This window comes from Dromiciops gliroides, chromosome 6 (assembly GCF_019393635.1).
Source record: "Dromiciops gliroides isolate mDroGli1 chromosome 6, mDroGli1.pri, whole genome shotgun sequence".
In the NCBI taxonomy this organism is placed as follows: Eukaryota; Metazoa; Chordata; class Mammalia; order Microbiotheria; family Microbiotheriidae; genus Dromiciops; species Dromiciops gliroides.
The window spans coordinates 23,087,223-23,099,662 of record NC_057866.1 but is presented as its reverse complement, the minus strand read 5'-3'; the positions used below and the strand labels follow the sequence as shown (position 1 = coordinate 23,099,662).

At 47.1% G+C, this 12,440-nt stretch overlaps 1 protein-coding gene across 1 annotated transcript; it reads right to left on the bottom strand.

Annotated features, from left to right (window-relative positions):
• Positions 1-5,055: 5,055 nt before the first annotated feature.
• On the bottom strand, positions 5,056-11,969 carry RAPSN (receptor associated protein of the synapse). The gene is given in 14 exon segments (XM_043971347.1): positions 5,056-5,911; positions 6,650-6,849; positions 7,241-7,294; positions 9,123-9,245; positions 9,407-9,505; positions 9,911-9,948; positions 9,951-10,068; positions 10,648-10,667; positions 10,670-10,763; positions 10,765-10,841; positions 10,844-10,985; positions 11,498-11,596; positions 11,598-11,659; positions 11,662-11,969. Coding segments are annotated over 14 exon segments (1,227 nt in total). The 5' UTR covers positions 11,690-11,969; the 3' UTR covers positions 5,056-5,838.
• Positions 11,970-12,440: the final 471 nt, after the last annotated feature.

Genomic DNA, 12,440 nt, shown 5'->3' with positions numbered 1-12,440 from the left:
AGATCTATTGCTGGATCAAAGGGTATGGCAGTTTGTCCTTTGAGCATAGTTTCAGGCCTTATTTTAAATTTATTTTTAAAACTTTTAAATTTTATTTGAGATATACAATTATATTTTATATATATCAAATATTGATATAATCTACACAGACACATGACATATCATGTAAATTTTCTTCATTATTACATTTAGATATACCTAGATATATTCTAATACATGTAACTTGATATTTTAAGTCCTTAAATAACTTTCATAAATAACAAATACAAATCAATTTATATAACTTATGACAAATGTGTTTAAATATAATTACTATATAAATACCTAAATAACTCATAAATGCACAACACATATGTGTCTATATATAAATACATATATACCTCCTGTACCCTTCCCAGCACACCCCTCTCCCACCTTTCCAGATTAAACATTTTTATTTATATTTTTCTATTCCAATCTCTATCCCTCCCTTGCCCCTCTTCCCTCTCCCCTCCCTGAGGCAGTAAATAATCCGTTATGGGTTATACATATATGATTATGTCACTTAATGAAAGAATGTGAAAAATAGTATGCCCCAATCTGTTCCATCAATATACCTTTGGGCTTGACTTAAATCATTGAATTGTTGATAATAGTCAAGTCATTCACAGTTCTTCATCAAACAATAATTCTGTCTCTGTGTATTCTCTTGGTTCTGCTCACTTCCCAATACATCATTTCATACATGTCTTTCCAAGCTTTTTTAAAGCTCTTATTTTTTCAAATAATTTATATAGTATTGGGATTAATAGTTATTTAAAAGGTTGGTAGAAATTCACTTGTGAATCCATCTGGTCCTAAAGATTTTTCAACTCATTCAACTCCTTCAAAAACACAGGTGCTATACCAATTAGCATAGACATGTTAAGTATTGATATGACTTCATTGTCCATAGTACCCCTAAGAGAAATAGTTCCCTCCCCAGCTCCCTCAACTGGATCTAATTTTGCCTCTTTTCTGTCTGAAATAATAATTGCTACCTCTGCTTTCCTTGCTCCAGCCGAAGCATAAGATCCCGCTCCAACTCTCTACATTCACCCCATTTGTATCACTCTGCCCCAAATGTGTTTACATTTATAGTTATGACTGTCTATATCTCTCCATTCTATTTTTTTTGTGTGTGTGTTGAGGCAATTGGGGTTAAATGACTTGCCCAGGGTCACACAGCTAGTAAGTGTCAAGTATCTGAGGCCCGATTTGAACTCAGGTACTCCTAACTCCAGGGCCAGTGCTCTATCCACTGTGCCACCTAGCTGTCCCTCTCCATTCTATTTTTCATCTGCTCATCCTTCCCATTCTGACCTCCCCACCCTGTCCTTTCCCACAACTGCCTTACCCTATGACCACCTTCCCCAACATCTCCTCCCCCATATCAGTCCCCACTCCCCCTCCATTATCACCCTCCCTATCTGAACTTCCCTACAAGGTAAGATGGATTTCTTATATCAAACTGCGTATATTTGTTGTTCTTCTTTGTGCCAACTTTGATGAGTAAGGTTTAATCTTTGCCCATGTCCCCCATCTTCCCCTTCATTATGATATTTATTCATTCATTCATTCATTCATTCATCTATTTATATATAGATTTTTATGAACTCTTTGTGTAGTGCGTTGTGTTCACCCCATTCAGTTTTCTCCCTTCCTACTTCTTCCATACAATTTCTTTTTAGCCCTTTATTTTATTTTCTATGGTATTATATCATCAGTCACTCTGATCACACCCTCTGTCTACATAACTCTTTTTTTTTTTTTTTTGGCGAGGCAATTGGGGTTAAGTGACTTGCTCAGGGTCACACAGCTAGTAAGTGTCAAGTGTTGAGCAAGATTTGAATCAGGTCCTCCTGACTCCAGGCCAGTGCTCTATCCACTGCACCACCTAGCTGCCCCCCCTATATAACTCTTTCTAATCATTCTTATTAGAAACATTTCTTTCTTTCTTTCTTTTTTTTTGGTGAGGCAATTGGGGTTAAATGACTTGCCCAGGGTCACACGGCAAGTAAGTGTCAAGAATCTGAGGCCAGATTTGAACTCAGGTCCTCCTGACTCCAGGGCTGGTGCTCTATCCACTGCACCACCTAACTGCCCCTCTAATCATTCTTATATTAATTTCTTTAGACTTATAAATATTATCATACCTTACATATACTCCTAATTGCATTAAAAATTACTTTTACAATAAAGTTGATTATTACAAATATAATTTTATCATACAGAACTAGAAATAGTGTAATCTTATTAAATTTCTTAGTTTTTCTTGTTTCTTTTTTACCTTTTTATGTTTTTATGTACTCATGTATTTATATTTCACTTGAATCTTGTATTTGGAAGTCAAATTTCCCATTCAACTCTGGCCTTTTAATCGAAAATGCTTCAAATTCCTCTATTTCATTGAATGTCCATTTTTCCCCCATGAAAGATTATATTCAATTTTGCTGGGTATGTAATTCATGGTCATAAACCTAACTCCTTTGCCTTCCAGTATATTATATTCCAATCCCTGTGATTCTTTAATGTGGAAGCTGCCAAATCCTGTGTAATTCTAACTGTAGCTCCACAGTATATGAATTGTTTCTTTTTGGTTGCTTGCAATACCTTTTCTTTGATCTATGAGTTTTGAAATTTGGCTATGATATTCCTGAGAGTTTTCATCTTGAGATCTCTTTCTGGCAGTGATCAGTAGATTATTTAAATATCTATTTTGCCCTCTGGTTCTAATATTTCAGGGCAATTTTCCTTGATAATTTCTTGAAAAATATTGTTCCAGCTTTTTTTTTTTTGGTCATATCTTTCAGGCAGTCCAGTAATTCTTATATTATCATTCCTGGATATAGATCAGTTGTTTTTTCAATGAGAAATTTTACATTTTCTTCCTTTTTTTTTTTTTGCTTTTCTGATTTTTTTTAACTGCATCTTGGTGTCTTATAGAATTGCTAGTTTGCATTTTTTCAATTTGAATTTTTAAAGAATTATTTTCTTAATTTACTTTTTGTAATTATTTTTCCATTTGGCCAAATCTGTTCCATAGGGAATTATTTTCCTCAGTAATTTTTTCTATTTTTCTATTATTATTTTGTATTTCTTTTTCATGGTTCTCCTGCATCACTTCTAATCTTTCCTCAACCTAATTCATTTTTTTTTTTAGTGAGGCAATTGAGGTTAAGTGACTTGCCCAGGGTCACACAGCTAGTAAGTGTTAAGTGTCTGAGACTGGATTTGAACTCAGGTACTCCTGACTCCAGGGCCAGTGTTCTATCCACTGCGCCACCTAGCTGCCCCCTTAAGTCAATTTTCAAAGTCCTTTTAATGCTCTTCCAGGAATTCTTTTGGCCTGAGACCAATTTGTATTCTCTTTGAAGGTTCACCTGTACTCATTTTGTTACTGTCCTCCTCTATATTTGTATCTTGATATTTCCTTTTATTGAAGTAGCTGTCAATAGTCAAACTTTTTTTATTGTTGTTTTTCTTTCTTTTTTTTTTTTTAACTCATTTTGTGTCAGCTGGACCCTAGAGGAGTGATCCCTTTGATCTTTAGGCCCTGTGGTGGCTGGGTTTTGATGTAACCTGTTACTCTGTTAACAGGCCCATGAATAGTAACTTTGTTGCAGATCTGCTAAATCCTTGGGGCTGGTTTTGCTCTCTCTGCTGGGAGGTCACAGGGGTGGGAATCTGTTGCTGACCTGCTTGGGTGGGGCTTCACTACTGTTCAGCAGGCTCAGAGGTCTGTTGTAGGCCTCTGCTATGAGCCCAGAAGCTGTTTCTGTTGCTGCTGCTCCTGGACCTCACTTCCCTCCCACCCAGCAAGACAGACCTTTCCTGCCAGGCTGGTAGATTGTCTCCCTGTTCCTCATGAGTTCAGAGGCAGTTTTATGTTGGTTTAGAGGCAAAATCTGGGAGAGCTGCAGTGGGTTGCTTCCTCACTCTGCCATCTTGGGTCAGAACCCTTAAATTTACAATAAAATTAAAAGATCAGTTGGGTTGTATGGTGGATAGAGTGTTGGACGGGGTGTCAGGAAGACCTGAGTTCAAGTCCAGTTTCAGATATTTACCTAGCTGTGTGACTTTTGACAACTCCTTTAACTTGCCTAACTCAGTTTCCCCATCCCCATCTGAAAAAAGGGGATAGTAATAGAACCTACCTCTCAGGATCAGAGAGGATAGAAAGATAATATTTGTAAAGTATTTTGCAAACCTTAAATTACATTATAATAATCTTCTCCCTTGAACCTCACAGATCATTTAGTGGGGAAGAGGGTAATTATTATTATTTTTTTTTTTGGTATACTTCTTATGTAAATCAGAGGTATAATAGATACAAATCTGGGTTTAGACTCAGGAAGAGCTGGTTTTCTATACCTGCCTCTGACTAAGCCAGTTACTTAACCTTTATGTGCTTCTCAGGTAACTTCCTGGGATTTATCTAGGCCATCTATGTTTGTAGAAGGCATTCCCACACTGGGAGTGCCTGGCAGACAGTAGGTGTTTAATAAATGCTTACTAGTGGCAGCTAGGTGGCACAGTGGATAGAGCACTGGCCCTGGATTCAGGAGGACCTGAGTTCAAATCCAGCCTCAGACACTTGACACTTACTAGCTGTGTGACCCTGGGCAAGTCACTTAACCCCAACTGCCTCAGCAAAAAAAAAAAATGCTTACTGCTTCCCTATACTGAGTTCTTTCTTGTATTATGTGATATTTTATATTATAGTGTCGTACTCCCTAATAGAAGTATGCTACTGTATACTTCTCAAAGACAGGGACAAGGTTTATTCGCTTTGTATTTTTCTAGCAAATTGCTTGGCACATGGGAGGTGCTTAATATTTGTTGAATGAATACGTTGGGATGAGTTCACAAATCAGCCTCATCAATAAAGAACTTTCCTCTTGACCCACTTGCATATGTATCTTGGCCATAGGATGTTAGGTTTACTCAGACCTGGATAGAAATGACTGACTTGAATTTTACTATAAAGGATACATTATATTTACCCAGACCTAGATAGAAATGGTTTATTTTTTATTTTTCTATAAAGAACAGAATACAAACAAGTGGAGGGTGGGCATCAGGGGCTGGCTGGAGTTGTTTGGGTAGAATGAGGGTAGCAGGAAGGGCCTGATACACTGGCCCAAGCCTAGGCAAGACTGGCAAAGAAAAGAAATCCAGATCATTGCTGTATCCTCTTGTGAGAGAAGTTGGATACCCAATCCCAGGTCGAGGATAGTAGCAGAGGGAGTCCCTAAGCCAGGAAAGGGGTAAAATGATAATCTAAGTTATTGCCACCCCCGCAGACAAGAATCTGGCTTCCAGAATGCTAATTTCCCCCACAGACGGGGAATGGGCTGAGTTCATGGCAACTTTGGAAGGGTAAAACTGGGTAGAAGTGGGGTGACATGGGGAAAGAGAACAAATGTTGGGTGAAGGAGGCCAGGAAGGAGCAGTCCGGAATGCTACAGGACAGTGTAAGGGCAGGGATGTGTATGGGAGAGGGTCAATGATTCCTCTGGGCCACTTCTAAAACAAAGCTAAGGTGGAATTCAAGGAGAAAAACCTGATGATGACGTGGCTTTGACAGAGTTAATATGAAGAAGGCTCTAAGGAGACTACCAATGGTGAGGTCCCACTAGACAAGGAAGTTGTTGGCAGGCCTAGGATATCAGGACATCCAGCCAATGAGTGAGACCTCGGGAGTGACAGGGGAGGAAGAGGGAAGAAGGACAGAGCCCATTTGTGCCCTGTATCCGGTTTGGAGCCGTCCTCCCACAGGCCACGTCCAGGCTCAGAGCGGAGCATCAATCCCTCAAGTCACACAAAGCCCGGCTTCATGGAGGAGCGGCGGCAATTGGGGCAGCTCCGGGTCCCGTTGGTCTGTAGGCACCTTTCAGGTGGCAAAGTGGATTTCTCATGGCCCTGCTGCTCACTTGCCCCAGTCATACACTGTCACCCACTTAGTGACCTTCCCCAGGGGCCCACTGTCATCCAACATAAACCTTAACCCTCCCCTAGAGGACAGGTTGTCCGGTCTTCTTGGTACCCTGGGGTCATGTGGGGATCCTTCAACTGGAAGCAACCCTCACTCTGAAATGCTGTGGGGGCTATCTTCCCTGCCCCGGCCCTTTGAAAAATGCTGCCTTGTCAATAACGATCTAGGTGTGTCTACATTCCTGGAAGTCAGGGACCATTTCTGTACACCTTTGTAAGCTGCCACAGCAGGGCCCCACACTGAACAGGACCTAGATCAGTGACCAGGAAGAGCAGTGGGAAAAGGGAAGGCTGAAGAGGTCACGGTGGGAGTTAAGACCCAAGGGTCCCAGGGGTCTATGATTAGTAACCTCCTTGGCAAGAGCCAAGCCCACGCAAAGGTTAGGCATCTGCATTCAGCCACTGGCCACGCCACCTGCCGGCCAGCAAGCCCAGCCACAAAAAGAGGCATTCCCTTATGTTGCCTCAACAGAGCGATCCGGACAGACGTCCACCCTGCCTGCTCCCAAGAGCTCATCTCCTGCAGCACCATGTTCCTGCTGCCTTGGACACCGCATGCTCATCCCCATCAGCCCTGCCCTCCTGGTGCAGACCCTCCATCGGGGTCAGTGCAATGACCTCCTCAGCCTCTTACCTGAGGTGGAAGAAGTGGGAGCAAGGCAGGGCCTGCAGCCGGTTGTTCCTCTCCCCAATGGACTCGCCGCACAGCCCACAGTAGAGCTCCGTCTCTTCCACACACTCGTGGAAACGCACGACGTGAGCTCGGAGCTCCCGTTGCTGGCCCCGGCTGCGGTAGATGCCCTCGCTCAGGCAGTGGAGCTTCAGCTGACTTAGCTGGACACGGAATGGACGGAGAGGAAGGGGCAGAAGAGAGGACCCTATTGGCATGGGGGCCACTCGGAGCTTCCCTCAATCTCCAGGCTGACGGACTGTGAATAACTGTTAGTGGTGCCCTCCCCCCCCCCCCCGCCACCCAGTTACCTTTGGGGTTGTCCAGTGCACAAAGGGCAGCCGCTAGGAGACTAAGAGAGGGTCTCACCAGAGCAGGGAGGGATTCAGACAGGTCTGCTGCTTACTGAGTTGTTGGATAATGGCTGAGACCCCCTCCACGCCAGCACTCACCTCATCTTAAAGTACGAGTGCTAATGTTCTAACTGGGCTCTGGTGTTGATTCTGAAGGAGCTGGGAAGGGCTCTAGATCAGAGGGAAGAGGGTACCATCTTACCTTGTTCCCTAGTCCCTCAGCCAGATCCTGGGCTTTTTCGATGACATCTAAAGCCTGAGCAGAGGTTCAAGGAAAGAGATGGGGACAGCCAACTCAGGCCGAAGGTCAAAGAACTTCAAAGTGGGAAGAGATTTCTGGGGCCAACTCGTACCTGTTCAAGGATCCCTCCTCAAACCCACCCCACAGGCTGTCATCGGCTCCTCCGCTAGGAGGCGCTAGGTGACGGGGAGTCCGGTACCTCCCAACAGAGCCAGTACCTGAGAAGGTGACTCGTTTGCACGGGAGAACTTTGACTCTCCAAGGTTGACTAGGTGCTGCGTCCTATGCAGCTCCCTACCTTAGGCCTCACCGCCACATCGCCCATATTTTGTTCTTTCCTTTCACATTACCAAAACTACTTTTCTTTGCTCCAGAAAACAAGTGAAATAAGACTTGAGCAGCTTCTCCCTGCTCCGGAGGCGGTCTTCATTCCCGTAGCTTTTTCTTAGTCATGTCTGTGGCCTTTCTGTACCATCTTCCTTAACCACAAGAATCTTTAAAGACTGTTTGGGGCCCTCATCTCCTCTTTCTCTACCTGTTCCTTCCCTTAGTGATCTTATCGATCCTTCAGAGTTCCAATATTTTCTAATTATGGATGATTCTCCAAGGTGTATCTGTCTCCCGACCTCTCCCTATTTCTCCTGTTTACCTATGGATAGCCCCCATCTCCCCAAGCTCCCACTCCATATCTGCCTGCAAGGTATCTCTACAATTCCACTCCCATATCAAAGCCAGCTTGTACAAAACTGAATGCGTCCCATTCCTTTTTGTCCCCTCCATAGCACTGCATGGCAGAAAAGGGCCCTGCTTTGGCAGATAGAGGATGTGAGTTTGGACAAGTGACCCCCATCTCCCTGAGCTTCAGTGCCCTCCTCTGTCAAACAGGAGCAGGGATGGGGGAGGGCTGGGATGACTCGGGAAGATCAATTCCAGCCAGAAATGCTATTGAAACCTGCCCCTTCTCCTGGCTTCCCTACTTCTGTCCACGGCATTACCCTTCTCCTAAGCACCAGGCTTGAAGTCACCTTTGACTTTTCTTCCCATCAGCCTCCATATTCAATCATCCCTACCTTCCGAACATCACTCCTATCTCTTACACAGACTATTGTGATAACCACCTCCACTCATTTCTATGTTGCTTTTTCTATTTTTTTTTTTAAGGCCGGGCAGCTAGGTGGCGCAGTAGATTGGAGTCAGGAGTACCTGAGTTCAAATCTGGCCTCAGACACTTAACACTTACTAGCTGTGTGACCCTGGGCAAGTCACTTGACCCTCATTGCCCCAGGAAAAAAAAAAAAAAAGAAAGCCCTATTGCCAATGGCAGCTAGTACTTAAGGACCTGAACCATCAGGATCCCACCTTGCCAGCTTCATTTAAGGTTTCTTCCCTTCATGCACTGCCTTGGATGGACTGCTGGCTGTTCTCTGAGGCAGACAGGGCACTATGGCCCACTTCATCACCCACACTCTGCTCGTGTCTGCTTTTCAGAATCTGCATTCAAGGGTCCTAACAAGCCTTTCCTGATTTTCCTCCTCAAAATTTCCTGTGCACTTTTGACATCATCTTTCCCCCATCATGCGCTACCTTGGATTTCACTTCTCTTGTATGCCCTCAGCACCACATAAACTCCTTGTGGGCAGAGATGGGGAGCTTTTATTTTGCCTTTTTCATTCTTCGGGACTAGCAAAATGTGGAGGCCCCTATGGACCTCCTGAGCCAGTGGCATCCTTCCTGTCTGTCTGGGTACACCGAGGCTACGCTGCAGGAGAGTCAATCCCAGTCAGGCACTATTAGGAGGAGAGGAATCTGGGGAGAGGGTATGGAAACGGGGGACACCCCTCACCTTGTCTGGCTCCTTCTTGGTCACCCAGCATTTGGCAACTCCCAGCAGGACATGTACCTGCCCCAGTCGGTTCCCAATCTCCGTCATGATGCTCATGGCAGAGTCATACCTAGGGAAGGCCGTCTGTGGGATGGGGGGGTAGGAGGGAGCAGGGAGATAGTTGGGGTCAGGTCCATTCCTCTCCCCCTCGACCCGGTAAGCAAATCCCCGAACCCTTTTCCTTCTTATGGATTCTAGCCAACTCCCCTCCCCGCTAAGGACCCTTCCAGCCTCAGCGATCTCACCTCCAAGTCTTTGCGGCTTCGGTGGATGTCAGCAAAGCAGAGGAGACAGAGGGCCTGGAGAGGCCGGTCCCCGTGCTGGAGGGCAATCTTCATGGACTCCTGAGAGGCAGAGTCGTTCAGGCCCGATGCCCTCCCCTCCTCCCCAGCTCAAGGAAGGACAACCGGCAGCAAGAGGGAAGGCCACACATCTAGCAGCCTCTGACCCCATAATACCCCACGTCTCTTCCATCCTGACCTCTCCCAGGGCTCCCCACACCCATACTTTAGAATTGGGCCAGGGTCTTCCTTTCTAGCTGATTTAGGTACTTGCTCATTGAGGACCACGAGGTAATCTCAGGGCTAGGACAATGAGGCCTACTTTCTACTTGGGGCTGGCAGGAGACTTTTATCAATGGTCACCAAGAAAGCCTTAGGACAAGCACCTCGTGAATTTCCGAGGATCGGAGGTCCGGGAGTAATGTTGAACCCTCGGGCGAGCCTCCCCTCCCTGGTCCCCAGCCTCACCTCGCAGCATTCCATGGAGTCCCCCAGGTGTCCAGTTTCCGATAGGCCACCGCCATGTGGTACTGACTCATGGCGCGGTACTTGAGGCTCCAACCCTTGCCGTAGTCATTCACCAGCTCAGCAGCTTTGCAGGGGAAGAACAGAGCTTTCTCGTAGTCCTGGAGCCGGAGGGGGCAGGCACAAGGAATAAACGGGGGGGCCTGGCTTGGCTAAAGTTTCAGGGCTAGGGTAGGAGGACAGCCCTTCTGGAGGCTCATCAGGGGCCACCTAGGCCTGACTTTTCAACCTAGGTCAGGGCAATGTTCAGGCAAGTGTAGGGTCCAGGATTGGGTCCATTCTGCATGACCCTCCCTACCACAGCTTTCAGAGGGAAGATCAGAGGAAAATGAATGCAAGGAGGGAGGGATGTCTCAAGAGGGTAGTAACGCGCACCTTAAGGAATGGCTTTGTTGCCAAGGAAGCCAAGCTCCGTGATGCTGGGCCTCAGGTCTCTGTTAAGGACCAGCTGGCAAAGGGGGTAGCTCAGTTTACCCCTTGCTAGGTAAGCAATGTTTTCCCTGATACAGCCCCAGTCTCTGAATTAGAAGCCCATTTTCCTAAGATGGCTTTGACCCCTTTCATCCTACATCTAAAGGCGGTTCCCTTCCCGCCTACCTCGGGGGCTCCCCTGCCTTGACCCCAAGAATGCCCCAGGACGGGCCTGTCCCTATCTTGACGGGGCCAGGACACCACAGAACCTTGACCGTGGAATAGAAGTGCCCAGGCTGCAGCAGACCCGACATTCGAGCATCTTATCGTCATTGTTGTGTGCATAGCGAAGGGCCTTCTCGAAGCTCTCCAGGGCCTTCTGGAAAGAGGCTGAGGCCCAGGAAGGCATTGCCCATGCTCAGGCTGACCTGCCCGTTGAGCTGCTGGCCCACCCGGTGGCCTGCATGTTGAGGCAGTCCTTACAGTATGAGATGGTCTTCTGGAATTCACACAACTTCTCGTTGCTGCGGGCTAGGTTCAGGTAACTCTCCATGAGGTAATCAGCATCTTCCAGTTCACGGGCCGTGTCGATCTGTGCCACAGCAAACTGCACCCAGACCCTGCCCCTCAGCGGGGACCCTGGAGGCTCCATCCTGAGTAGCTCAGGCCCCAGTGCCAATGAGAGGTTGGATGGTTGCCCAGTGAAAGCAGGGACCCACCGGGGCAGGGGCAAAGCAAGTCTGGGAAGAGTGGAGATTGGCTGGGTAAAGTGGGTAGGGATCCGGTGTGATGCTGAGGAAATGGAAGATTGAGACAGTTACACCCCAATTCCAACTCAGACCTTGTCTGAGGAGGGAGACAGAAAAGGAAAACCTCTCTTACTATAGGCTCCCTGAAACGTCATTATCTTCCTTGATTTGAGCAGGGAGGTGCCACTCTTCCAGTAAGCCAGCCCCTTTGAGGCCTGTTGACCAAGCCGACCCTACCCAATCGAGCCCTGAGGAACATGGTCCAAGGGCCCAAAGGTTGGTGTTTGCTCTGGACACTGTGCGTACGGTGTAGCATAGTGGTGGGGCTGGGGGTGCCCACCCTGCCTGGCCCAGAGGAGCCCCTGCTTACCTTCAGCATATCCTTGTAACGGCCCATTTCTGAGTGCGCAGTAACCAAGCAGCCCAGCACCCGGAACCCTGCCACAAGATCTGCGCTCTTCTCCAACATTCCTCATCCATACGTGCAGGGCCTTCTCTGTCTGTTTGGACTGGTAGAGCTGAAGCCCCTTCCGATCTGTTGTTTGGACTGGTCCTGCCCCATCTTCCAGCTCCGCCCCCAGCCCAATCCCACTCCTCAGCGATCCACAAGATCTCAGTCCCTCAGTGAAGAGTGGAACCAGCTAGGCTGAAGTTTTAGCGCCATAGAAAGTCCTTAGGAAACACATCTCCCAGGAGATGGGAGAGTCAGCTTGCCCCCGGCTGAAGGAAACAAAGAACCGAGACGGCAACAGAGGGATCCTGGGTGGGGAGAGAGACACCAAGGAGCAGCTCTTCCAGCCCCCACCCAACCCCACAGCTGTTCCTGCCAGTCAGGGCCACATGGCCAGTCAAGAATGTCAGCTCCCAAGGTCATACACACCCTCCTCTCCTGCGAGTGAAGCAGCTTCCACAGAGGCCTTGGTAAATGCCTCCACACTGACACCCAGCTGAGACCCTGCTGATCAGAGAGGCCTTTCTCCAATAAACATGACCCCTTCTTTACAGGGCTCCTTCCCTCCATTTTCCCTCATCCTCGGTTCAGAGGCAGATGGAAAACAAAGGGCAGAGGGGGCGGTGTCTAGAAGGGTGTAAGACTGGGGAAGAAGGCATGGCCAGGAAGCTTCACTGAGTTACAAGGATGGGGAGAGGGATCAAAGACAGATAGGCTGAGTCAAGGAAGTCAAACTTAGCTAGGTGACGTGGGAGATCTCAGCTGTGCCAGCAGCCAAAGGGGCACAGTGGAAAGTGCTGGACTTGGAAATCACAAAGAGTGGGACTGAATAATGCTTTTGCCCCTCACTGGCTGGGCAACT